General features: G+C 48.1%; 1 protein-coding gene across 1 annotated transcript in view; it reads left to right on the top strand.

The window, feature by feature from the left end:
- Positions 1–1,014: 1,014 nt before the first annotated feature.
- LOC115085763 (lymphocyte antigen 6E-like) overlaps positions 1,015–25,249 on the top strand; it is a 35,274-nt gene continuing 11,039 nt past the window's right edge. The window contains exons 1-2 of the mRNA XM_029592146.1: positions 1,015–1,161; positions 24,574–24,693. Coding sequence (XP_029448006.1) covers positions 1,110–1,161; positions 24,574–24,693 — 172 coding nt within the window. The 5' untranslated portion in view covers positions 1,015–1,109. The remainder of the gene's footprint in view (positions 1,162–24,573; positions 24,694–25,249) is intronic.

The raw sequence follows: 25,249 nt of genomic DNA, 5'->3' as shown, positions 1-25,249 counted from the left end.
TCACCCTCTCCTCTTCCCTGCAGGCTGCCTGGAGGGGAGGGACTGGATTAGGGAGCAGAGTGGCTGTTCTCTTCTCTGTGTGCCCCAGGCTCACCCTCTCCTCTTCTCTTCCCTACAGGCTGCCTGGAGGGGAGGGGCTGGATTAGGGAGCAGAGTGGCTGTTCTCTTCTCTGTGTGCCCCAGGCTCACCCCTCCTCTTCTCTTCCCTGCAGGCTGCCTGGAGGGGTGGGACTGGATTAGAGAGCAGAGTGGCTGTTCTCTTCTCTGTGTGCCCCAGGCTCACCCTCTCCTCTTCTCTTCCCTACAGGCTGCCTGGAGGGGAGGGGCTGGATTAGGGAGCAGAGTGGCTGTTCTGTGTGCCCCAGGCTCACCCCTCCTCTTCTCTTCCCTGCAGGCTGCCTGGAGGGGTGGGACTGGATTAGAGAGCAGAGTGGCTGTTCTCTTCTCTGTGTGCTCCAGGCTCACCCCCTCCTCTTCTCTCCCTGCAGCCTGCCTGGAGGGAAGGGGCTGGATTAGAGAGCAGAGTGGCTGTTCTCTTCTCTGTGTGCTGCAGGCTCACCCACTCCTCTTCTCTTCCCTGCAGGCTGCCTGGAGGGAAGCGGCTGGATTAGAGAGCAGAGTGGCTGTTCTCTTCTCTGTGTGCTGCAGGCTCACCCCCTCCTCTTCTCTTCCCTACAGGCTGCCTGGAGGGGAGGGGCTGGATTAGGGAGCAGAGTGGCTGTTCTGTGTGCCCCAGGCTCACCCACTCCTCTTCTCTTCCCTGCAGGCTGCCTGGAGGGGTGGGACTGGATTAGAGAGCAGAGTGGCTGTTCTCTTCTCTGTGTGCTCCAGGATCACCCCCTCCTCTTCTCTTCCCTGCAGGCTGCCTGGAGGGGAGGGCTGGAGATCAACTCCGCTCCCTCTCTGCCTCTTGAGCCTGAAAAGAAGTGCCCGAACTGCATTCCTGGCTGTTGACCACAGGGTGAGCCCTGTTACCACCCAATAAGTTTGTTTACTTGTAAAAAACTGGATGGTGAGTAAATAGAAAAAGAATGTGCAATCTGCCGGGCTATAAAAAGCCTCCCATAGCCTGGACTGTATCTTTTGGTGCCTGAGAGCCTCTGCCAGAGATGTCGGGGTTCCTGCTCTCCCTGCTGGCTGCAGCCCTCTGCGTGCAGACGGGTAAGGGGGCGAGAGGGCATCTCCGGTCCTCGCTCCTCATTTCTGTTATCTCTGCCTGCGAGAAGGCGCCATTCGGATAAACGGGATTAGTTAGACGGTGGCCTGTCGGCCCCTATTCAGTGTAAGGGGCAGCTACATCCTTCTTAGAGATGGTGGGGGGGGGGGGGGGGGGAGGGTGTGTGTGCTGAGGGGGGGAGGGGGGGGGGATTTAACCTGCCAAGAATACAAAAAAAAAGAAAGAAATATAAATGCGCGCTTACCTGCTAATGACAAAGTAATGGATTTTATGATTCTGGTTCTCGAGGGTTTACACTGCTTGCCAGTAGGTTTCTGCGTGCAGTGTAAGGTCCTCTTCCCTGTGTTTGCAGCAGTGAGGGGAGAGGGGGACCTGCTTTGCTAACAAGCACCTGTCAGTGTGATGGGTGCAGCCTGTGCTAAACCCGGCCCTTTTCGGCGCCTTGGCAGCGTTATCAGTGCAATGTGAGCCCCATGTTAATCGGTTCAGTCAGGCCAATGCAATATCGCCCGCTCTCCTGACAGGCGCCGATCCTCCTCTCCCAGCTGCCCGATTTAATATTTAAAAGGGCTGCCACAGTAACAAGGACGCGCTAGGGGAAACAGTGCGCTCTCCGCGCCTCCCCGGCATCGGGAGCCCAAGAAAGGTGACTGTCAGTACGGGTCAGGGAAAGGGACGCTCGCTTAATTGAGCGTCCCTTTTCCTAACCTGACTGCTGGCAACATTCTTCTAAAGTTAACAGAAAAGCAGTATTTGTCACATATTAATGAGGCAAATTAATTTTCGAGAGTAAAAATGGGTGCGAGGGGTGCACTTTTTTTTTTTTTGCATTGGGGGGTACTAGCTAATAGCCTCATCAATATGAATTTACATGTGATGAGTGCTATTAGCTACGCACTGGTTTGCAGCTGCCTTTTGGACACGCTAATCCCCTTATCGCACGAGGGGGGTTTTGGAAGCACGTCCAAGCGCACTATCTTACATCAGCCTGTGTGTGTGTGTCCTCCCATAGTAAATCAGCACGTTATCAGTACAAGCAGTGTAGCGGGTGCGTCTTGTAAACAATGCTAAAAATCTTTTAGAATAGACTCGTGTGCTGTCTACCTGGAAAATTCTGACACCTTATGGCCACTGTTGGTACTGCAGCTCCTTGCGTTTTCCAACAGACAATAAATACACAGGTAATGAGAATTAATGTAACAAAAACCACATTTGCATCCAAATTAATTTCCTTAATTTCCTTACTGTAACAATACCTCTGGAAATACATAATTGCTAGTTAGTGATGATGAGGCAGGTTGCATCGCTGGGTGCGAGGCCTCACTGATGGCAGTACCAGCAGAAGGAGACTGGTTCAGGTGTGCTGACAGTGGGTTGTGGTGGTGGTGGGGCTGGGGTAGGGGGGAGATGGTGCCATGGCAGCAGTGGGGGCAGGGTGGTGGGGGCTTGGCGTCATGGAGACAGCAGTAGAGGCAGTGGCGAGGACCGTGCTGTTAGTCACATTTTGCTTCAGGGGCAGTCTGGGACGGCAGCAGGTGTGCTGTGGGGTGGTGCCAGGTGCTGTGGGATCTGTGCAGGTCATGGCTATTGGGCAGCAGGAGGTGGCATTGGAGTGGGTGAGAGAGATCAGCAGTGTTTTGAATAATCAGAGAGGTGAATGGAGAGGTTGTTAGGGGCGATGTTAAGGATCGCATGAGGGGTCTGAAGCTGGTGAGAGGCAATGATTTGAGAGGATGGGCTTGAAGGGATTGAGTGTCAGTAACTTCACATTAGGATTTACCACCCAGGGAAAGGCTCTGAGAGTCATTGTAGATTAGCAGCAGCAGTCAAAAAAGCAAACAGAATGTTAGGCATTAATCTCTGTTTTATTCCCCAATCCTCTCCAAATATCTTAATGCCTCTGTATTGATCCATTGTGTAACTGCTCGGTGAGTATTGTGTACAGTCCTGCTCGCCACTTCTCAAATACGTTATAGGAGAACTAGAAAAGGTAAAGAAATACATTTAATGAATGAAAAGAAAAGGTAACACAATTTGTTCATTTTCTGTTTTGTTTCGTTTCACCTTGGGTCCCCGGCCACCACTGCCATTTTATTTTATAGGCTACACTTCCTGATTATAAAAATATCCCATCTCCCAGGCTTTATTTTATTTTATGTATATTTTTATATTCTGCACCAGCCTCCTCTCCCCGTCCCTGGGGGACCTTTTAGTTGTGTAGATGAGTTGAGAGATGCAGTTATTTATGTTCTGGACCCTCTCTTAGGTGGTGGGGGGATTACACAATCACAACATTGCAACATTACACCTTCTTGTGGAGACTGGGGAATAAGAATTCCAGGTTAACCTGCTTAGTCCTAGCTTCAATAATCTGGAGCATAGCAGGAGCTAGGCTGCCACCTGTCTGTCAGTTCAAGGATTGCAAGGGAAAGGCGATGTTACAGGGGAAAGATCTTGGCAGGCACAAATATCCTCATTTCACCGCCGCATATCTCTGTCATATCCCCCTGTCTCCTCTCCTCCAGGGTATACATATTTAGGTCTTTAAGTTTCATCTCAAAAGGCTGTTGGTGCAGACTGTGAATCATGTTGGTGGCTGTTTTTTTTGGATGACCTCCACCACTCTACTGGGTTTGCTCATGTAGATCTAGAACAGAATTGGCCCCAGGACGGCTCTGAAGGCACTCTACTAATCGTCTCTTTTTCCTCAGAATGCCTATGGCTCCTCCTCTTCTTCACCACGCGACCTTGCAAATATCTCATCTTCGCCGTGCCGCTGGTTGGGAATGGCTGCGCGGCCCTGTGGCTCCTCCTTTGCTGCACGGCCCTCCACTTCCTTCTCCTTGGAAATGGAGAAATTGGAGGCCAACAGTTCCTCTGTTGGCTTTCAGTACTACTTTTTATACTTACTTTTCCTAGGTTAGTATCCCTATTGAAGGGGGGGGGGGCCTCACACTGACCCCCACCTGGAACAAGGACAACAGCCCCTAACACTAGGACCCGATGCACCAGAACCACGGGCTCTACAAAGGGTCTACTGTCTGCAATAAAGGCTTACAGATAGGATAGTGAGAAACTGAATGTATTAGCCAGCCTGCTAACAAGCTTTCACGTTTTTTCAGTTTTCACACTTTTCTCATTGTTTTCAGTAATGCTGATGTCTTAGGTTTGGTTTCGTTTATGACTGCCAAGTAAGCAAACCTGCTAGTACGCAGAATCAACCAAGACAAAGGATGTATATGAGGATGTGTATATGAGGATATGTGTATATGAGGATGTGTATATGAGGATATGTGTATATGAGGATGTGTATATGAGGCAGCGTTATTGTTGCAAAGTCACAAATTCCTTTCACAGATCTGCAATTCCCGATAGCCTCTCCTGCGAATGACGTATCAGTACTCACATGATCTGAAGGCAGAACAAAGAAGAATAATCAGGAAAGTTCCATGCTGGAAGGAAGGGGGGTCACCCAGCCCCTCAGTCGGAATATGCTTGCTCAGCAATGTGTAAAACGCAAGTGCAAGAGATAAGAAGTATGAAATGTATAAAAAGTTTCTCCCTGCTGGGCAGGGTATGCAGTTTTACTGATACATGTCAGCTGCATCTATTGCTAGCAAATAAACTTTTCCTTCTTGGACCAGTGCCTGAAGTCTTCTGTTTGTTACCTGCTATTTGTTACCCTGTTACACTACCATACCAATTCAAATGGGCCACAGAATAATCCCTTTCTCTATGGGTAACTTACAGACATGAGATTTCCTACGCATCACAGGAGGAGAATATTGATGACGGACCACATACTAATTCTTTAAACACAATACAGAAACCAAACTAGTCAAGAAGCCTGCAGCCCAGGTTGCACCTCCCTCTGACTATAATGCTTAGCCACAATCCTTTTCCCTAACTATCCACTAAGTTCCCCAAGTTAACTGGGTATGAAGTAACCAGCTTTGAACTAATAAAATAAGTTACAAATCTAGGCAACCTTTTCTTCAATATTTCTAGAAGACTCTCTTGACGTCTTTTGCTTCAAAATTACCAAGAGAAATTTCTTCCAATATCCAATCTTCTTCAACTGGAATTTCCATCTCTCTTTATACATCAATTTGACTCTTAGAACTCCAAGAACTAATTTAATTCACAGGTCTTACTTCTAAAAGCTGGATTTGTATTTCAATCTTATTTTTGTTCTGTATTCTATCCTTAAGTATTAATTTCAGAGTCAAGAGGACTGCTAGTTTCTCCTGTAAAAAGGCTTCTGGTTCCTTCATTTAGGTCTATGCTCCTCAACTGAAGGACATATTGAGATTGTTGGTGTTGCGATCCCTTCTGTTGCTGCGCCACAGGAGGTATCTTACCTTCTCTTCCGGAGGCCGCTCTGAAGCCAGGGCCTCGCCTGCGAACCATCCAGGACTTGCTCCAGGGCCTGCAAGGCCTCGCTGTTCTTGAGACCTGCCTGTGGCTTGCTTGGCTCTATTTGGACTTCCTGGTTTGTGCCATGCCCTTCTCCCTAGGGGCCGGCCCGCGGCACTCTTCCTCAGTTATAGGGCCAGTGAGAGGCAGTCCAGGTGAACTCCTCCCAGGGAGTTGCCTGCATGCAGCAGTATAAAAGGACTTCCACTTCAGTTCCTGTTTGCCTTCGGATTGAGTTTCACAGTCGTCTGTGCTTCTTCCTCGGGCCAGGCCCTCCGTGGTCTTCACTTGTCTTGATGGCTCCCTGTCCTGTGTCTCTCTGCCTGTTGACTTGATGTTTGTTACGGATTTTCCTGATGTTTGTTCCAGTTCCAGTTCCTGATGTTCCTGCTTGCTTTAGGCTGCCAGGAGTGCAGCAACCTGCTTAGGCTGCCAGGAGTGCAGCAACCCACCTCTTCCCTGTGCTCATCCTGCTCCTGCGGCTGTAGGACAGGGTGGTCCGCGACCAGCCCATTGGGTCCGCCCGTGTCGGTGGGCTGAGTAGGGCGCCTTGAGGGACAGTGCAATTGTCTTCCTTCCCAGCTCCCGTCTGTGATGTCTCTGCTTCAGCCCTCGTCTGTGATATCTTCGCTTCAGCCCTTGTCTGTGATGTCTTCGCTTCAGCCCTCGTCTGTGATGTCTTCAGTGTTCTAAGGACTCTGTCTGCCCTCGTCCTCTGTCCGGCCTGCTGCCCAATGCCGTTACCCAGCGGCAGGTCCGAAAGGGCTTGGAACAGTCGGAGGAACGTTCATCAATCAACATTGCGTTGTTGGTTGCCGTGGGCATGCAGGTCCGGTTGAGGGTCAGACCTTGTTCTCTAGTCCTTGCTTCAGTCTTGCCTCGCCTAGCCCTCCATGCTTGCACCAGCTCACCTCCCACGGTGGCTTTGGGCTCCTCCCTGAGTCTCGCCATGGCCCAAAGGCTCACTACACCCGCTCTAGAGGCGACCGCGCTCCTCGTGCTCGCAACAGAATCCGAAAGGCCTCCTAGTCCTCGGTTCGTCAGCAGCGTGGAGGACGCGCTCGTAACAGTTGGAGAAGACTGAACCATTTCCTATGGAACTCCTCCTATGAGTGGCAATAACTGTGCAGTCCTGGATTTGGTCAGAGAAGTCCAAGAATATTCCAATCAGAAGCACTGAAACTGTGAAAGAGTAAAGTCCAATCTCTTATCACTCTGCAGTATTGGATTCTGGAGAAGGGGGAAAACATGCCTTCCGTTCTCAGTGTTTCTAGTGACCTCTAGCAGGTATAGAACAGGGATGTCCAACACCAGTCCTCTAGGGCTGCCTACCAGCTGGGTTTTCAGGAGAATCCTAATGAATTTGGATGAGATAAATCTGCATGCACACTGCCTCAATTATATCCAAACCTATGTCATGCATCTGTAAACCTCTTCCCTGTTGTGGGAGGGGCCACAGAAATAACCCCACCTCTCAGCTGTGTGTTTAGGAGAGGCACATGTAAGGCACCTACAAAACTAATGGGTCTTCCAGGGATGGGGAGGAGAGGCTGCAGCAGAGAACAGAACAATAAAGTGATAACATAAAACCCACCTTATATAGCTACAGCAAGTATTGCATATAAAATCAGTGCATGCACAGTTACACAGCACATTAGGATTATTATAGTCTGTAGCAAACACAGACAAATGGCATTATAGTAACTAAAGAGAGAAAATTTTATTAACATGGAAAAGTGAGGAAAATCAGCTTGCAAGATATAAAAGAAAAATCACTAGCCCTACTCTATAACTCAGTTCAGTTCACTTCCAAAATACTTCCAACTCCCACCTATATTCTGGCCAGAATAATAACATAAGTTCTAAGTTAAGTCTCACATGAGTTATGTTTTCTTTTTCTTAAGAGAAGCTGCTTCACTATGTGCTTGATGAGGCAGATACAGATGCTTGAGATCCTGTGGCTGCAGGGTCCACTTGCATCATGAGATTGGAAGCCCTGGTTCTAAAAAAAATAAATTAAAACATATATATATATATATATAAATATATTCCCTCTCTATAATCATGACAAATCTTCCAAATTTCCCTGCAACTAAGTCAGCCTGATACTGGAAAGTATACAGATACTATTCTAAATACTGTCATTCTAGTTCTAAATGAAACAAAAGATCAGGAAATAGTTGAAACTTACACTGATTTCCTTCACTACAAAATAACAAACCACTGCTTTCTGAGCACTGTCATATAATTACTATTCTACAGACTATGGCTATGAGAAGCACTCCCATCTATCTGTAACTGATCTTTCCTTTGTAGTAGCAGCCATGTGGCTGGGGTAGGAACCTCACCTCATTGCTATGTCCTTCTGTCTTTCCTCGCTCTGCCTGTCTGGCTGTATACAAAAGACCACCTTTCCTTTATACCTAATTAAAAGTGTTCCTTAGCAATCAATCCCCTGCTCCTTATTGGCTCTGGTCCAGAATTACACCCAAGTTCTGATTCCAAGAACTGCCATAGGTCCATTCAACTCAAAATTTTCCTTATGCGGAAATATCCATGTAATCCTAGCAATTGTAGCCAGGTCCACATGGTGTCATTGTAATTGAGGGTATAATAGCATTGGCTTCCAGCCATGGCAACCCCCTCCCCCGTATAGTGGACCCAGAGAGTAATTTAACATTTGCACAGGTGAGAAGTACTTCTGTAGGCTTCAAAGGAAAGCATTTGCATTTGCCCCTCTCTGTCTCAACCAACAAAGGTACTGCCAAGTAATTCACATGTCACCATTTGCCTTTACTTCAAACACAGAGTGAACAGGGGTTCTCCCCTTTGCAAATTAATTGACCTTTGCTAGTCAGAACAAGAACAAGACTTTAAGCTTCTGGCTTACATTCCTCCCCACTAAGAATTAATGTTGTCCTCAATATTTCCCAGCACTCAACTTGTTAATATCATAAACAAATCCACAACTCTTTGGTATACAAAGAACAAATGTAGTCACTGAATGCACTTTCATCAGAATAACCTTACAAAAAGCAGCTTTATATTGCTCATCAACAAATAGTGTTCACCTTCAGAGAGCATCACTGTTAAACCCAATAGTGTTCCTTCAGATAATTGGACATTTTCCCTTTGTTGGACCTCTCTGACTTTCTGATGTTTGACTCTGAAATTGGCTCAGAGCTGCCAGAAGCACTGTCTTCTCTTGGAGTTTCCCTTTCAATTTCATCTCTCCCTTTGGGCCTTCAGGTTCTAAGCCATCAGCACTGTCATGTACAGTTCTTGGCTTGTCACCTGGAGCTCCTAAATTAGATTCTGAGTCATCTTGTTGTGATTCCTGGCCGAGGTAGCCCTCGGCCAGGACCCACTACCTCCCTCGGAGATCCGGAGCGGGGCCTTCTCCCGGCGCGACGGGCGGTGCGCGGACCGCGGCATGCTTTCCCCGGCGTCTCTACCACTGCATCGGGGAGAGCGCGGCAGGGCCCGCCTCTTAAAGGGGCCGTGGCGCGCGGTCCAGGCCGGCCCCAGAAGATGACGTCAAGACCCAGGGAGATTTAAACCTCTCCCTGGGTTCCAGCAGATGCCTTTGCAATAAGGTTCCTGTGTGTTTCCTGGTTATACTTTGCTTTGCCTGCCGCCTGCCTTGACCCTGCCTGGACCCGGACCTTGGTTGCTGTCCGCTTGCTTTGATCCTGCCTGGACACAGTTCCAGCTTGCCACCACTAGTCTAGACACTACCCTAGACATTGCTGCTCCACCTTCCAGAGAGGAGTTCGTCAGGACTATTCCTCGGTGAGTACCTTCCGGACTAAGGGTCCACATAGAACTGAGAACACATCTTCCCCTAACATCTCAGAATTTTGCATTTGCCAAATTGCCTCCACAGGTAGGTTTACAGTATTCCTAACCATTCATCCACCAGAGTATACAGCTTAATTTGGTTTCACTGTACAACTTTCATTTCCCCAGACTTTGAACGTATTCTGAATGTATACTCATGGGGGTTCAAAACATTTTATCATTTCATAGAGAGCAGATTCCCAGACATCTTGCATCTTATGCCTACCATTGAAGTTATGTTGTCTGCGGAGAACCGTATCACTCACACCTATCAGTGCACCTCTGGACCTTCGGTCTGAATCTCTCCACTTTGCCTCAGTGTCTCCTCTGCTATTGGACATGCTATATTTAGCCTATTTCGGAGAGACAACACCCAGTCATCTAGCATCACATACCCTTCTTCTTCAGTGAATGTGCAGAGATTACGTCCCATGGTAATTGTGAGTCATGACCAAATAGGTAATGTGGGGAGTATCCGGTTGAACTGTGCACATTCCTATTAGAGGCCATCACTAACTCTGGAAGATGCTCTGTCTACCTTCTCTTCTTCTCAATGGACAGTGTCTTGAGCATGTCATGTAGTGTCCGACTGAACCGCTCACACCTGCCATTCTCTTCAGGATGATAGGGGGTTGTTCTGCTCTTCTCCATACCATATAACTTACAAAGTTCTTGTATAGTAGCAGATTCAAAGTTCCCCCCTTGATCAAACTGTAGGCAAGAAAAGCAGCTATAATGGGCTATCCAATGTTGCACTAAAACCTTTGCTGTGGATTTTGCTGTCTGATTTCCAATTTGTATGGCCAATGTATACCTAGAAAACATGTCAGTCAGCACAAGAACATCATCTCATTGAGCCTCCTTTAGAAATTCCTGAGAGTACTCCATACTCCTCCCTGTTAATTGTACTTTCCATCTTTCAGTTACAATGTAAACCGGTATGATGTTTGCATACTAATACCGGTATATAAAAGCATTAAATAAATAAATAAATAAATAAATACTGTTTGCCTTTCTCCTACATCTTATTGCATGTACTTTGCTCACAAACCTTTCAGTAGGCAATAATTATTCTCAAACTTCTGTTTGAATTTGGAGGAAATTTTTCCCGTTATCCTCAACTTCTGGCTCTTCTCTTTTTGGAAGTCTCAAAAGCATGTCTGCATTCACATGAGTTTTGCCGGGCTTGTAACAGATTTCAAACTGCAGCTCCTCTAGTTGAACTAGCCTGTATATTGGCATTTTCTAAGTACCTCAAGGGGTAATGATCAGTGGGTTCTATGGCTCCACTGCCTTGGCTTGCTTCTCTAGCTAAACTTCCATAGTGAATTGCAAATGTCGGTCTCTTGAATTAAGCCATATCCAGACACTGATGTTGCACAGGAGCTGCCTTTTCCTGGAGACCTGGACCTGGCCTACTGATCCAAGCTGGGCTCTGACTCTTATCCTCCCCAGCTGGATCCTGCCCTCAGGATTCTCCCTGCCTAGCAGGGTCCCACCCCCAGAGCTCTCTTCCTCTGTGGGATTTAAGGTGGACCAGGCACAGGTTAAGGAGGGAAAATAGGGTCACACCTTCACACCCCTATTTAGAAGTATAGTATGGGGGGAGGAGAGGGCAACACTCCCTTCTCATCATTTTCAGTTTTATCTTTCAGAAAGGAAAATAATCTAATTTGGTTTCAATGAACTTCCTCTAGTATTTCTGACCTAAGTTTGAGGTATCTTGAATCTAGTGGGCTACAGAATCTGAGGCAACTTAGTTTTACTGGAGGGAGATTGTGTCGAGCAGATCAGATCAGTTTCTTCCATTGAGGTACCAGATCAGATACAAACTTAGGCCCCATTGTAATAAGATGTGTTGGGATGTGCTCAGGGTTTTACCCATGAATGTCCCCACGTGTTTTGTTCCCAGACTTTACTCTCGAGGCAGCAAGGGATTTTGTGTGTAAAAACAGAGAGGACAAACCAGCGTAAAATTCTGTGTATGAAGTCCCCATTAATGAAGGCATTAGCAGTCGCGGACTGCATTGGAGAATCATTCGGATGGCAGATGTCGTGCTTCAGAAGTAACTGCCTTGATGCAGCTTCACGGTGAAATATCAGCTGATGTCGGTTTAAGAATAATGAACAGATTCAGTATATACCCAGCATAATGACAGCATTTTTCAATGCAATATACAGATAAGTCAAAATCATTATCGTGTCTGGAAGATACTTGAAATTGTTTTTTTGGAAAAAAATTTCATCTTGAACGTTGAGCAACAATACTTATCAATTTTAAATTTTCAGTATAATTGCAACATATATGCATAACTTTTAAGAAAATATAGAAAAACGTATTAAAAAGATTCAGATTGAATAAACATTTTGGAAGTTGGAGATTTTTTAAAAGACCAATGATTATAAATTACCTCTTACATGTTGTAAGTTCTATATAGAACAAAACATGAGGTCCTGAAGTCTTTTTTCCTCCGATTTTTTTAAACATCCGGGAATAATCACATAACAAGGATGGTTAAGATATGACATTATGAAGTTTTGTAATTTTTGTGTTGGATGACAAATGTTCTGCAAGTACCAGCATCCAGCATTCACAGTGTTAACAAGTTGGGAAAAGGGCTGTACTGTTTAGCAAGCCCATATCTGGCAGAGGTGGATGCCAAAGGAATACTGAGAGAACATTTAAGTTAGAAATGGAGAAATTACTTACCTGATAATTTCGTTTTCCTTAGTGTAGACAGATGGACTCAGGACCAATGGGTATAGTGTACTCCCGTTACACTATACCCATTGGTTATTGGGTATAGTTAGCAGTAGGGATGTGAATCGTTTTAGGACGATTAAAATTATCGTCCGATAATTTTAATATCGTCTTAAACCGTTATGGAACACAATACAATACAGATTCTAACGATTTATCGTTATAAATCGTTAGAATCGTGAGCCGGCACACTAAAACCCCCTAAAACCCACCCCCGACCCTTTAAATTAAATCCCCCACCCTCCCGAACCCCCCCCCAAATAACTTAAATAACCTGCGGGTCCAGCGGCGGTCCAGAACGGCAGCGGTCCGGAACGGGCTCCTGCTCTGAATCTTGTCGTCTTCAGCCGGCGCCATTTTCCAAAATGGCGCCGAAAAATGGCGGCGGCCATAGACGAAAAAGATTGGACGGCAGGAGGTCCTTCCGGACCCCCGCTGGACTTTTGGCAAGTCTCGTGGGGGTCAGGAGGCCCCCCACAAGCTGGCCAAAAGTTCCTGGAGGTCCAGCGGGGGTCAGGGAGCGATTTCCCGCCGCGAATCGTTTTCGTACGGAAAATGGCGCCGGCAGGAGATCGACTGCAGGAGGTCGTTCAGCGAGGGTTCCGGCGCCTCGCTGAACGACCTCCTGCAGTCGATCTCCTGCCGGCGCCATTTTCCATACGAAAACGATTCGCGGCGGGAAATCGCTCCCTGACCCCCGCTGGACCTCCAGGAACTTTTGGCCAGCTTGTGGGGGGCCTCCTGACCCCCACGAGACTTGCCAAAAGTCCAGCGGGGGTCCGGAAGGACCTCCTGCCGTCCAATCTTTTTCGTCTATGGCCGCCGCCATTTTTCGGCGCCATTTTGGAAAATGGCGCCGGCTGAAGACGACAAGATTCAGAGCAGGAGCCCGTTCCGGACCGCTGCCGTTCCGGACCGCCGCTGGACCCGCAGGTTATTTAAGTTATTTGGGGGGGGGTTCGGGAGGGTGGGGGATTTAATTTAAAGGGTCGGGGTGGGGTTTTAGGGGGTTTTAATGTGCCGGTTTTTCGATTTTTCGATTTTTCACGATTTTTAACGATTTTTCACGATATTTTACCCCCCCAAACGGCAACAATACGATTCCCTCCCCCTCCCAGCCGAAATCGATCGTTAAGACGATCGAGGACACGATTCACATCCCTAGTTAGCAGTTGGAGACGGATCAGATTTCAATCTGACGTCAGCCCCTAGTACATATAGCCCTGCAGGAAGTGCAGCTCTTCAGTATTCTCCTCGAAAAGCATTGTGGATATATGTGTGACTGACTAATTTGATTAACTTGGATAACTTCAAACTTGGTTAAACTTTAGAACTTGATTAACTTGAACTGGTTGAATTGACTATAGCTGGAGACCACCAGTGTACTCAACCGGAAAGCGTCGACACCTGGTAGGGTGGGTGTCCTAAGTGAATGAAAACGTGGATTATCCTTGAATCATTCGAATTCCATGCGTAAAGGCAGCCAAGGGTGGGATGCTGAGTCCATCTGTCTACACTAAGGAAAACGAAATTATCAAGTAAGTAATTTCTCCATTTCCTAGCGTGTAGCAGATGGACTCAGGATCAATGGGATGTATAAAAGCTACTCCCGAACCAGGTGGGAGGCTGCCTGTGACCACTTAGTACTGCCCTTGCAAATGCCGTGTCCTCCCGAACCTGAACGTCCAGGCGATAGAATCTGGAGAAGGTGTGGATGGAAGACCATGTTGCCGCCTTGCAAATCTCGGCGGATGACAGCATTCTGGTTTCTGCCCAGGATACTGCCTGGGCTCTGGTAGAATGGGCCTTGACCTGTAGAGTGGTTTGCCTGCTTCTACGTAGGCCGCCTTGATGACTTCCTTGATCCAGCGGGCTATGGTTGCCCGCAAGGCCACTTCCCCTTGTCTCTTCCCGCTGTGAAGGACGAAAAGGTGGTCCATTTTTCATACGGGTTCCGACATTTCCAGATATCTGGATAGGAGTCTGCCGATGTTGAGGTGGCGTAAACTCCAAGCTTCTTTCGAACTCTTCAAGTCATCCAGCGATGGTAGCGAGATGGTTTGGTTAAGATGGAAGTGTGATACCACTTTAGGAAGGAACGAAGGCACCGTGCATAGCTGGATGGCTCCCGGGGTGAGCCTGAGGAATGGTTCACTGCAGGACAGTGCTTGTAGTTCTGAAATGCGGCGGGCTGAACAAACCGCCAGCAGGAATGCTGTCTTTAACGTTAACAGGCGGAGGGACAGACCTCGGAGGCACCTGAAGGAGGTTCCTGCTAGAAAATCCAGGACCAGGTTGAGATTCCAAAGAGGTACCGGCCACTTTAGTGGTGGGCGTATGTGTTTGACTCCTTTCAGGAAATGTGACACGTCTGGGTGAGAAGCTATGCTGTTGCCCTCGCTCCTGGAGCTGTAGCATGACAATGCGGCCACCTGTACCTTGATGGAGTTGAGGGACAGCCCCTTCTGTAGCCCGTTCTGTAGGAATTCCAGGATCACGGGAACTTTACTTGAGTGTGGCTTGATGTCGTGCTCTTCGCACCAGGCTTCAAATACTCTCCAAATCCTTATGTACGTTAAAGATGTGGAGAACTTGCGTTCTCTGAGTAGAGTGTCGATTACAGCCCCCGAGTATCCGCTCTTTCTCAGGCGAGCCCTCTCAATGGCCAGGCTGTAAGAGAGAATTGAGCTGGATCCTTGTGGAGGATCGGTCCTTGTTGAAGCAGGTCTCTGTGTGGAGGCAGTGGTAGGGGGGGTCCCTGCCAGTAGTCTTCTCATGTCTGCATACCATGGTCTTCTTGGCCAGTCCGGGGTCACCAGAAGTACTAGACCCATGTGTAGCTGTATCTTGTGAATGATTGTGCCCAATAGGGGCCACGGCAGGAAGGCATATAATAGGGTCCCCTGTGGCCAGGTCTGTACCAGGGCATCGATCCCCTGGGACTGAGGTTCCTGCCTGTGGCTGAAGTACCTGGGTACTTGGGTGTTGGACCAGTTTGCCAGAAGGTCCATGTCCGGTGTCCCCCACCGGTTCACTATCAGTTGGAACGCTGTGGATGACAGCTTTCATTCTCCTGGGTCTAGACTTTCCCTGCTGAGATAGTCCGCCGTGATGTTGTCTTTCCCGGCGATGTGGACGGCTGAGATCTCCTGGAGGTTTACTTCCGCCCATGCCATTAGGGCAGAGCTTTCCAAAGTGTGTATCGCGACACTTTAGTGTGTCGCCTGAGGTGTGCCGGTGTGTTGCGCAAGCCCGGTGCACGTGACACACCGGCAAATGGGAACCAATGCAGCCGCTGGTGGACCTCATCCCACTGGCGGCTGAGCAGTGAAGTTTCGCTGGGCTGGGCTGTGCTGTGTGCCGGAGACACACAGCAGGAGGATCGGTGGGCCGTGGTGGAGCTTACGTCACCACGGCTCGAAGAAAAAGGTCACGCAGGTGGTGCTCCTCCTTCCTGCCCACGCGGCCCCGGAAGAAAAATGTTGCCGGAGCCGCACGGGCAGGAAGGAGGTGGAGCATCAGCCACGTGCAGAAGAGGAGCAGCGGGCTGAGAGGAGGAGGAGGCCCGGTAGCAGGGTCCCCACCGCGGATCGGCCCGTGAAGAAGAGGGACACCACTGCCGCGGATTGGCCCGCGAAGAAGAGGGACGGCGCTGCCGCGGATCGGCCCGCGAAGAACAGGGCCGCTGCAGAGCCCATCCTGCAGCGACCCGTGAAGAGGAGCCCAGAGGTAAGAGAGAGGCTAAGGGCCCGTAGAGTGCGTGTATGAGATGAGTTGAGAGATTGTGTGCATGTATGAGATGAGTTGAGAGATTGTGTGTGTGTATGAGATGAGTTGAGAGACTGTGTGTGGGAGTGAGGACCTGAATGTTTGCAGAGGCAGCATGTGAGAGCCTGTGTGTGTGTGAGAGAGACAGCATGTGCCAGTGAGAGCCTGTGTGTATGAATGATTGTATGAGAGAGAGCATGTGACAGTGAGAGTCTGTGCTTGAGCAAGACAGCATGTGGGAGTGAGAGAGAGCCTGTGTATGTGAGAGTCAGACAGCAAGTGCAAGAGAGAGACTGTGTATGAATGATTGTATGAGAGAGAGCATGTGACAGTGAGAGCCTGTGCTTGAGCAAGACAGCATGTGGGAGTGAGAGAGAGCCTGGGTGTGTGAGAGTCAGACAGCATGTGCAAGAGAGAGACTGTGTATGAATGATTGTATGAGAGAGAGCATGTGACAGTGAGAGTCTGTGCTTGAGCAAGACAGCATGTGGGAGTGAGAGAGAGCCTGGGTGTGAGTCAGACAGCATGTGCAAGAGAGAGAGTGTGTATGAATGATTGTATGAGAGAGAGCATGTGAGAGCCTGTGTGTGTGAGAGAGAGAGAAAGCATGTGAGAATGAGAACCTGACTGTATGTTTGAGGGAAGAAGATAGATGGAGAGAAAAGAAATAGAAAAAAAAGACAATATGAAAGGAATTGGCAAAAAAAATAAGAAAGGAAAGGTAGAACAAAAAAGCCTGTGACCAACCGATAAAAAACTAAGATCAGACAGCAAAGGTAAAAAAAATAATTACTTTTTACTGATTGGCACATGTAATTTTTGGTAATGTGCAAAAGTAGCATTTTCTCTATGTGGATCTCATAATGTAGGAGATCAGCATGGAGGAAGTGGAAACCCACGGGGCCTGCACAGAGGAGGCAATAGAATGGGCTTCAGTGCCAATAGCAGCAATCAGCGCCTCCCAAATAGCCATGCGGCATCAGTGACAGTGACAGTGGCAGCAGAGGAATGAGAGAGGCTCTTGAGTTTGCTGGCAAAAGAAAGAGACGGGGTCTGCCTTTAGTGTGTGCATGTGAATGAATGGGAGTCTGCCTGGGGGTGTATGTGTGTGAATGCATGGGTGCCTGCCTGAGGGTGTGTCTGTGTATGAGAATGTATGGGTGTCTTCCTGGGGTTTGTATTTGTGAGAATAGGTGCCTGCCTGTGTGTGGTGTATGTGTATGTGTGTGTGTGTGTGAGAATGAATTGGTGCCTGCCTGGGGGTCTGTGTGTGTGAGAATGAATTGGTGCCTGCCTGGGGGTCTGTTTGTGTGAGAATGAATGTGTGCATGCCTGGGGGATGGTGAGGGAGTGGTGTGAAAATGAATGGGAGCCTGCCTGGGGGTCAGTTTCAGTGTGTGAGAATGACTGGGAGCTTGCCTGGGTGTGTGTGTTTGTGTGAGAATGATTGGGAACTTGCCTGGGTGTGTGTGTTTGTGTGAGAATGATTGGGAGCTTGCCTGGGTGTGTGTGTTTGTGTGAGAATGATTGGGAACTTGCCTGGGTGTGTGTGTTTGTGTGAGAATGATTGGGAACTTGCCTGGGTGTGTGTGTTTGTGTGAGAATGATTGGGAACTTGCCTGGGTGTGTGTGTTTGTGTGAGAATGATTGGGAACTTGCCTGGGTGTGTGTGTTTGTGTGAGAGTGATTGAGAACTTGCCTGGGTGTGTGTGTTTGTGTGTATGTGAGGGAGCCAGAGAGAGTGAGAGCATGAGTGTGTATGAGAAAATCCAGGGGAGTAAGAGTTTGTGTGGGGGGTGTGTGTGAAGGGGGAGAGGGTGTCTTAGAGCCTGAGAGTGTGTCAGTGTCTGCGAGAGCGAGAAGTTATGGTGGGTATAAGAGCATGAATATGTATGTATGTGACAGTGTATGTGTGAGAGAGAATGGACATGTGAGTATGTGTGAGAGAGAGAGGATAACCTCCTAATCCTTGACAATATCAGGGTGACTGGAAATCAAGAGCTCCCACGTATGGACAGCAGGGGCTTTTTAAAATCCTTATTAGTTTTAATTATTGGGTGTTATTTGATATATGTGCAGTTTTTAAATATTTTATTGGTATTTGGGAAATTGTAAAAAATGTATATGATTTTAATTAATAGAAATTCTATTTATCAGTAGTTTTAAAATATTCTTTTATTAGTATGGTTTTACTATTATAACTGATGCTTTATGTTTCTTGATTTTATTTGTTTTATGAGGAATGGTGGTTCTGTTTTTCCATTGTTAATACACAGAGTCTGGCTTCTTGGGGTTTCCATGTCAGTTTTTGTCAAATTTGTGCTCCTTTATTCTGTATTTGGTGAGGGTCTGTCTCTGCTCTGTGTGTGACCATGATGAGAGATTCTACTAGCATAGGGATCTATAGCAATCGGGTTTGTTTTGTTTCCTCAGTAGGTGGTGTATTGGTATTCTAGGACCCAGTGTAATATTTACCCTTGCTTATTCACAGGTAGGGTTATTGTTGTTTGAGTCCTTGGTGTTATTACTGTTATGTTACGATGGGATTGCAGTATAGATTTTGATGTCTTTTTTGCGAGGTTTTGTGTTAGTTCACAATGTGCCTGGCAGTGGAAGGTGTTTGTGCTGCTGTTACTGTGAGGTGACACCAGAATTTGAAAATATCTTTTAGTATGATGAGCTGTAAGGGAAATATCCAAGCTCCATTGTTTGGGGGAATTTCAGTGGATGCACAGAGTTACAGAACTGGAGGTGCAGGATTTATATTGACATTCTGTCCCTTCCTATAAATTCCAGTCTTCACTCTCATAGCCATATAGAATTAGTTGAATGAGGCTATCAAATAATTATATAGTGTGAAACTGGCCAGCTTTTTAAAATTACACAGAAGACCCTTTGGACTTTCTTATTAACACCAAATATTCAAAATCTGTGTTCATCCCATCAAGCTCATATATCTCATTAAATAGGTAAATTGAATAACACAATAACTTTGTTTTATTATTGTTATTCATAAATTAGAACAAAAACATTAATCTTGGAATATTATATATTTTTAATATAAATGAGAGGTTTTCACAAGATAGGTTGTGTCGTGAAACATTTTATTATGTATATATTTAAGGAAACATACATAAATTGTCGAAATACATTTAGTTCGTTTAACCTTTAACCTCTGGTTTGCTAGTAAACTGAATTACTGTGTCCCGAAATTATGTTTGTCTAAAAAGTGTGTCACCAACATGAAAAGTTTGGAAAGCTCTGCATTAGGGGGTCTGTTTCCAGAGACACCTGTTGGCTTTTGGTTCCACCCTGCCAGTTGATGTAGGCCACTGTTGTGGCGTTGTCTGACATTACTCTGACCGCTTTGTCTCGAAGTCTGTGAACGAATCATAGATAGGCTAGTCTGACTGCCCGCGCTTCTAGGCGGCTGATGTTCCATCCTGACTCTTCTGCGTTCCACTGCCCTTGGGCGGTTAACTCCTCACAGTGTGCTCCCCATCCTTGTAGGCTAGCATCTGTGGTGAACAGGGTCCAGGTTGGGGAAGATAGCCTTGTTCCCCAGCTCAGGTGGCTGACCTGCAGCCACCACCGTAGCTGGGTCCGGACTCTTCCTGGGAGTGATAGACATACGGAGTAATTCTGAGACAGTGGATTCCATCGTGATAGAAGTGAGCGCTGCAGGGGTCTCATGTGAGCTAGCGCCCATGGCACTACTTCCAGTGTGGATGCCATCAGACCGAGGACTTGTAGGTAATCCTATGCTGTGGGACGAGGTTCGCTCAGCAGAATTTGTAACCGGTTCCACAGTTTTGATCTCCTTGTGGGAATCAGGCTGACCTTGTCTTCTTTGGTGTCGAATCGGACTCCTAGGTATTCTAGAGACTGTGAGGGCTGTAGACAACTTTTGTTTGTGTTTACTACCCAACCTAGGCTCTCCAGTAGAGTTTTGACTCTGTTGGTTGCTTGGCAGCTTTCCTCTGGGGATTTTGCCCTGATCAGCCAGTCGAATAGGTAAGGATGTACGAGGACTCCTTCCTTCCTCAGTGTTGCCGCCACCACCACTATGATCTTGGTGAACGTCCGGGGTGCTGTGGCTAACCCGAAGGGTAGTGCCCGGAACGGGTAGTGACGATCCAGGATTTTGAAGCGTAGATAGCGCTGGTGTTCCTGATGAATTGGGATGTGTAGGTAGGCCTCAGAAAGATCCAGGGATGTGAGAAACTCTCCCGGTTGTATCGCCCTTATTAAGGAGAGAAGGATTTCCATGCGGAAGCGGGGAATCCTTAGGTGGTGGTTGACTGACTTGAGGTCCAGGATGGGCCTAAACATTCCTTCTTTCTTGGGGACGATAAAATAAATTAAATAATGCCCAGTATTTATTTCTTGTGGAGGCACTGGGGTTATGGCCTCGAGGGCCAGTAGTCTGGTCAGTGTAGCTTCCACTGCCGCCCTCTTGGAGAGGTCGTGGCAGGGGGAACTCCACAGACTTATCCGGAGGGGTTCGCAGGAAATCCAGGTAGTACCCCTCCCGAATGATGGCTATGACCCACTTGTCCGAAGTTATCGCGACCCATCTGTGGTAGAATAGGGCTAGTCTGCCCCCTATGGCTTCTTCCCTTGGACGGGTTGACTGAATCTCTTTGTGGGGTACGGCTGGGGCCTGTACCCGAGCTGGTTCCCCTCTTATTATGCTTGTTCTGAAAGGACTGGTTCCTGCCCGTAGGGCGGGGCACTTGATAGTTGCTTCTGTATGGATTGAAGCGCTGTGAAGTTCTGCCCCTGGAGGACCGGGGGAATGGTCGCTGGTTTCTCTTAATCCTGTCCTCCCTTAGGCGCGGCAATGGGGACTCGCCCCATTTGTTGGCCAGTTTCTCTAGCTCGCTGCCGAACAGGAGGGATCCTTTGAAGGGCATCCTTGTGAGGCGAGTTTTGGAAGATGCGTCGGCCGACCAGCTTCAGAGCCAGAGTTGTCTCCTGGCAGCTACCACAGATGACACTCCTCTGGCCGCCGTGCGCACCAGATCGGAAGCAACATCCTCAAGGAATGATACTGCTGGTTCCATGGCCTCTTCAGGGGTGTTGCTCCTGGTTTGAGATAAGCAGGCACGTGTCACTACGGTGCAGTAGGCCGCTATTTGTAGAGACATAGTGGCAACGTCAAACGACTGTTTAATGATGGATTCCAGACGCCGGTCATGAGCATCTTTGAGCACTGCTCCTCCCTCTACTGGGATAGTGGTGCGCTTTGAAACCGCGCAGACCATGGCATCAACTCTTGGGCATGTCAGAAGGTCTTTGGCTGCCCGGTCCAGTGAGTACATGGCTGCCATAGCTCGTCCCCCTTTGAATGTGGACACTGGAGCACTCCATTCCAGGTCAATTAGCTGCTGGACGGCTTGTAACAGAGGGAAATGGCGGGAGGTCTGGCGGAGGCCCTCTAGCAGGGGATTCGGCTTAGGCTCCCCCGAAGCACCTGAGCCCGGGATAGCGAGCTCCTTCAGGCTGTGGGTGACCAGGGCAGGGAGCTCGTCCTTGGTGAAGAAGCGTCTCATGGTTCGGTGAGGCTCTATCCCCGGGGGGAGATCCCCCTCTTCTAGAGGCTCTGCTTCCTCTTCAGAGTTGTCCGTGTCCCCATAGGTGGGGCTTCTGCGTGGTGGAAACCTTTGTCTAGGCCTCGAGGGGCCTGGGGCATAAAGGTCTTCTTGTGGAAGATGTGGCTGATCAGCCAGAGGTTCCATTTGCATGTGAACAAAGGTATGTAGCCCTTTGAAGAACTCCACCCATGAGATAGACGCTGGATCCAAGCTAAGGGGCATTGGGTCCCTGGGGGTCCCCGTCTGTGGGGGAGTCCCGCTGGGATTTGCTAGGTCTAGGGTACCCACTGAGGAGCTATTACTCGGCCCTGAGTAGGACTGGCCCTGGGCTGGATCTCCCAGGGCCTTCTTGCACTGAGCACACAGGGCATTGGCCTCCTCGCTCTGTGTGGCTTTGATATGGCATGCGGGGCAGAGGCCTTGAGCCTTAATCTCCATTTCCGGTGGTGCCATGGCTGTCGGCGTGTAAACCCTTTTGCGCTCCGGCGCGTCTAAGATGTGCGTGTGGGTTGTGCGCGCAGCTGTGCGCCCAAGTCGTAGGTATACGATGCGCGTATATCTTGTGTGCACGGCCCTTGTGCGTGTAACTTATGCGCACAAGAATTCTGTGTGCGTAACTTTATGCGCACATGTAATTTGTACGCCTAGCTAGTCTTGTACACTCGGGTTGAGACGACGAACGGCATGGCGAATAGGGCCAAGATGGCGATGGCGACCACGTGGGCAATATGGCGACCACCTCAGAGGGTCTCCACATGGGTAGACCCTTGGAACTAACCGGGGCCTGGCCCTGCTAGGGCGGATCAACCTGATGGCACTGGTCCTGGCTGGCCACCTGTGCGACTCCTCGAACCTCGGAGACCGGAGGCAACGCTGAAGATTTCTACCTTACCTTGTCTTTGGCGCTTCCCGGTTTCATTCCGGGCAGTCTCTGGCTGCAGGGGAAGAGGGCAAATACCTTCACCGCGGAGCTCGAGGGTGCACCCACTGCCTCTCAGCCGCGCCCGGGATCAGGGGCTAGGTCCTCGCCATGAATCAGCCACCGGACCAAAGCTTACCTCCGAGGGACCACAGAAATGACCTCGGGAAATCTCAACTGGAGGAGGAACTCAAGGGTATCACCGCAGGAGAGCGGGGCTCGTCTTCAGAGGTAGGTTTTTTCTTCAAAATTTGGGTTTTCTTCATTGGATTGGTTCTAACACTGTGAGAGCGTGCAGATAGTCCCTAACTGCTATGGAGATGGAAAATACTGAAGAGCTGCACTTCCCGCAGAGGTATATGTACTAGGGGCTGACGTCAGATTGAAATCTGATCCGTCTCCAACTGCTAACAGGAGTACACTATACCCATTGGTCCTGGGTCCATCTCCTACATGCTAGGAAAAGGTGCAATTTGGCAGCCTTCGTGAGTGCAGGGTGAGGTCAGCCAGGAGTTGGAGCCAGGAGCCAGAAAGAGAGCAGTGCATCTGGCAGCCCTGCAATCAGTTCTTCTCTTGAAGAGCTAATTATTGAGAGAGAGACACAGAAGTCTGCACTCTGAGGAAATAGAGAGACAGGCAGATTTTCTTGCTTCATAGCCAAGCTACCTGTAAAATCCCAACAAGGGACGGAGGAGCCAGGACCTGAGAGAATGAGAGACTTCCTTTCCAGAGATATCCAGGCCTAGGAGCATATGGATGGATCACCCTGCTAAGAGACTGAGTTAAGTAATCTAAACTTTGTACAGAGAATGTCTTAGTAGATGAGGGAGGGAGTTTTATTTCTTTACCTTTTGTCACAAATTCAGTATCTTATTTTAACTGCTTCAGGCTTTCAGCTGAAGTCAAGCATAAACCCTTGCCAGAGCCACACGAGATAGGGAAGGGAAAGAGAAGCTGGTGGACCGTGGTTTTTCTGTAAGAGACTGAAATCAGGCCTACTTTCTGTTTAGTACCAAGTAAACCATTTGGGGAACCTCCCCAGGAGAGAGAGACCTTCCACACACTGCAGGGCTCATCTGTTTGGTTCATCATCCAGCCAGCTCCACCATCAAGAGGGACTTCTTCATTTACTTGATTGTTTGTTTTCCCCACATAATTTTGTGTTTTGGGACAGGGTTCACCATTCACAAACTGGTGACATTGGGGTGGATCTGTTCCCCCCACCCCTTTTGAGTACTCAGGGGTAACGACAATAAGAAACCTGCAGGTTTACATTATACTTCACTACTGAACTTTTCCCATTTAATGTTCTAGCTGGATTTAATTTCTACTCACACAATCCCAGTAAAAGGGTTAATCGCTGTTTTATTCTGGTGGGAAGCTTTTACCTGGTCTGTGGTGCCACAAGGGAGAGGTTGTTAGGGAAGGGCAAAGAATTGTGGTATTGGGGGTGATCGGGACCCTGTCTCATCCCCCACTCAGGCTACGAACCCGAAGATAAATCATATTAGAGAATATAATTTCTCATGTGGTCCTCCCCACCCCAAGCTTTCTCTGTTTGCCATGTAACTAAATTGTTCAATGTATTTCTCTCTATCATTATTATACGTTCTATGTAAACCGATACGATGTGAATACGGTTATCTGTATATAAAAACACTCAAATAAAATAAAATAAATAAGCTTAGGGTAATTCTTAGTCCAGACTGGGTGTGTGTGTGTGTGTGTGTGTGGCATAGATATATATGTATATATATATATATGTTATTGAATATGTGACATGCTATTATATTTTTGATATTTTATTCTATTCCTGGTATATTTTGATTGTTATTGCTGATATGTCGGAAGCTGCCCTGAAGGATAGTGGCTTTCAAACTGAAATGTGATTTTACAGGACATCTCCAGCAGTTCATTTCCTAGAGGGCCGAAGTTAACTTTGTTAAACGAGATTCACACTAAGGTGTTAGGTAACTGTGCATGGGTGGAGGGGGGGAGCCTTGCTCCTATAAGGCCATCATGTGAGCCACAGGTTAGCCAGACTGATATCCGTGAAGGACATCCTTTTAAAACATTTTGTTTGTTTACTTTGCAGCTGAGTCTTTCTCGTGTTTTCAGTGCCATAAACAGACAAACAACTTGTACTGTCTGAAGCCGGTGGTTTGCGAGAATTCTGACACCCACTGTATGACCACGGTGCAATCTGAGGGCTTAGGTAAGACTCTCTGGGCCTCTTTTCATGAGACAGGTGTCATTCTGTACCTAACTCTCCTGCACCCCAGGCTCCATTCCCTTTTAGTCTTCTCAGCCCTGAAAAAGGTGTTCAGACCATCAGGCAAAACCCGACAGCCATTTTCAAATTAATTCACAGCCCCCTTGAAACTTACATCAAATGCCCCCTCACCCCTCCCATGCAAAATAAAATACAGATTCTGTAAGACCCTCCAATGATCAGAGACCTTGGTGACTCCCTAGAGTGCAGTTGCACTAATAATCACCTCTGGTTAAGACTTCCAGACGTATTGCACTAGCAGGTGCTTCACAGGTCCCAGGGGTTCATGCTCTCCGGTCCTGCAGGGGCTTCCTCTGTCACCCTCTTCCTTCATACCCTGAAGGGGAGCTGTGCATTGCTTTATGGTCTCGTACCCCGCGGTGACGCTCTGGCAGATCTATGCACCCTCATGGACTGCACTCTAGCACAGGACACTTTCATACTCTGCAGGGGCCCTGCATACCCTTACATGCTCATTCACAGCTAGGGCTTTCTTTTG

Source organism: Rhinatrema bivittatum, chromosome 2, assembly GCF_901001135.1.
Source record: "Rhinatrema bivittatum chromosome 2, aRhiBiv1.1, whole genome shotgun sequence".
Lineage (NCBI taxonomy): Eukaryota > Metazoa > Chordata > Amphibia > Gymnophiona > Rhinatrematidae > Rhinatrema > Rhinatrema bivittatum.
This window is presented reverse-complemented; position numbering and strand designations above follow the sequence as displayed.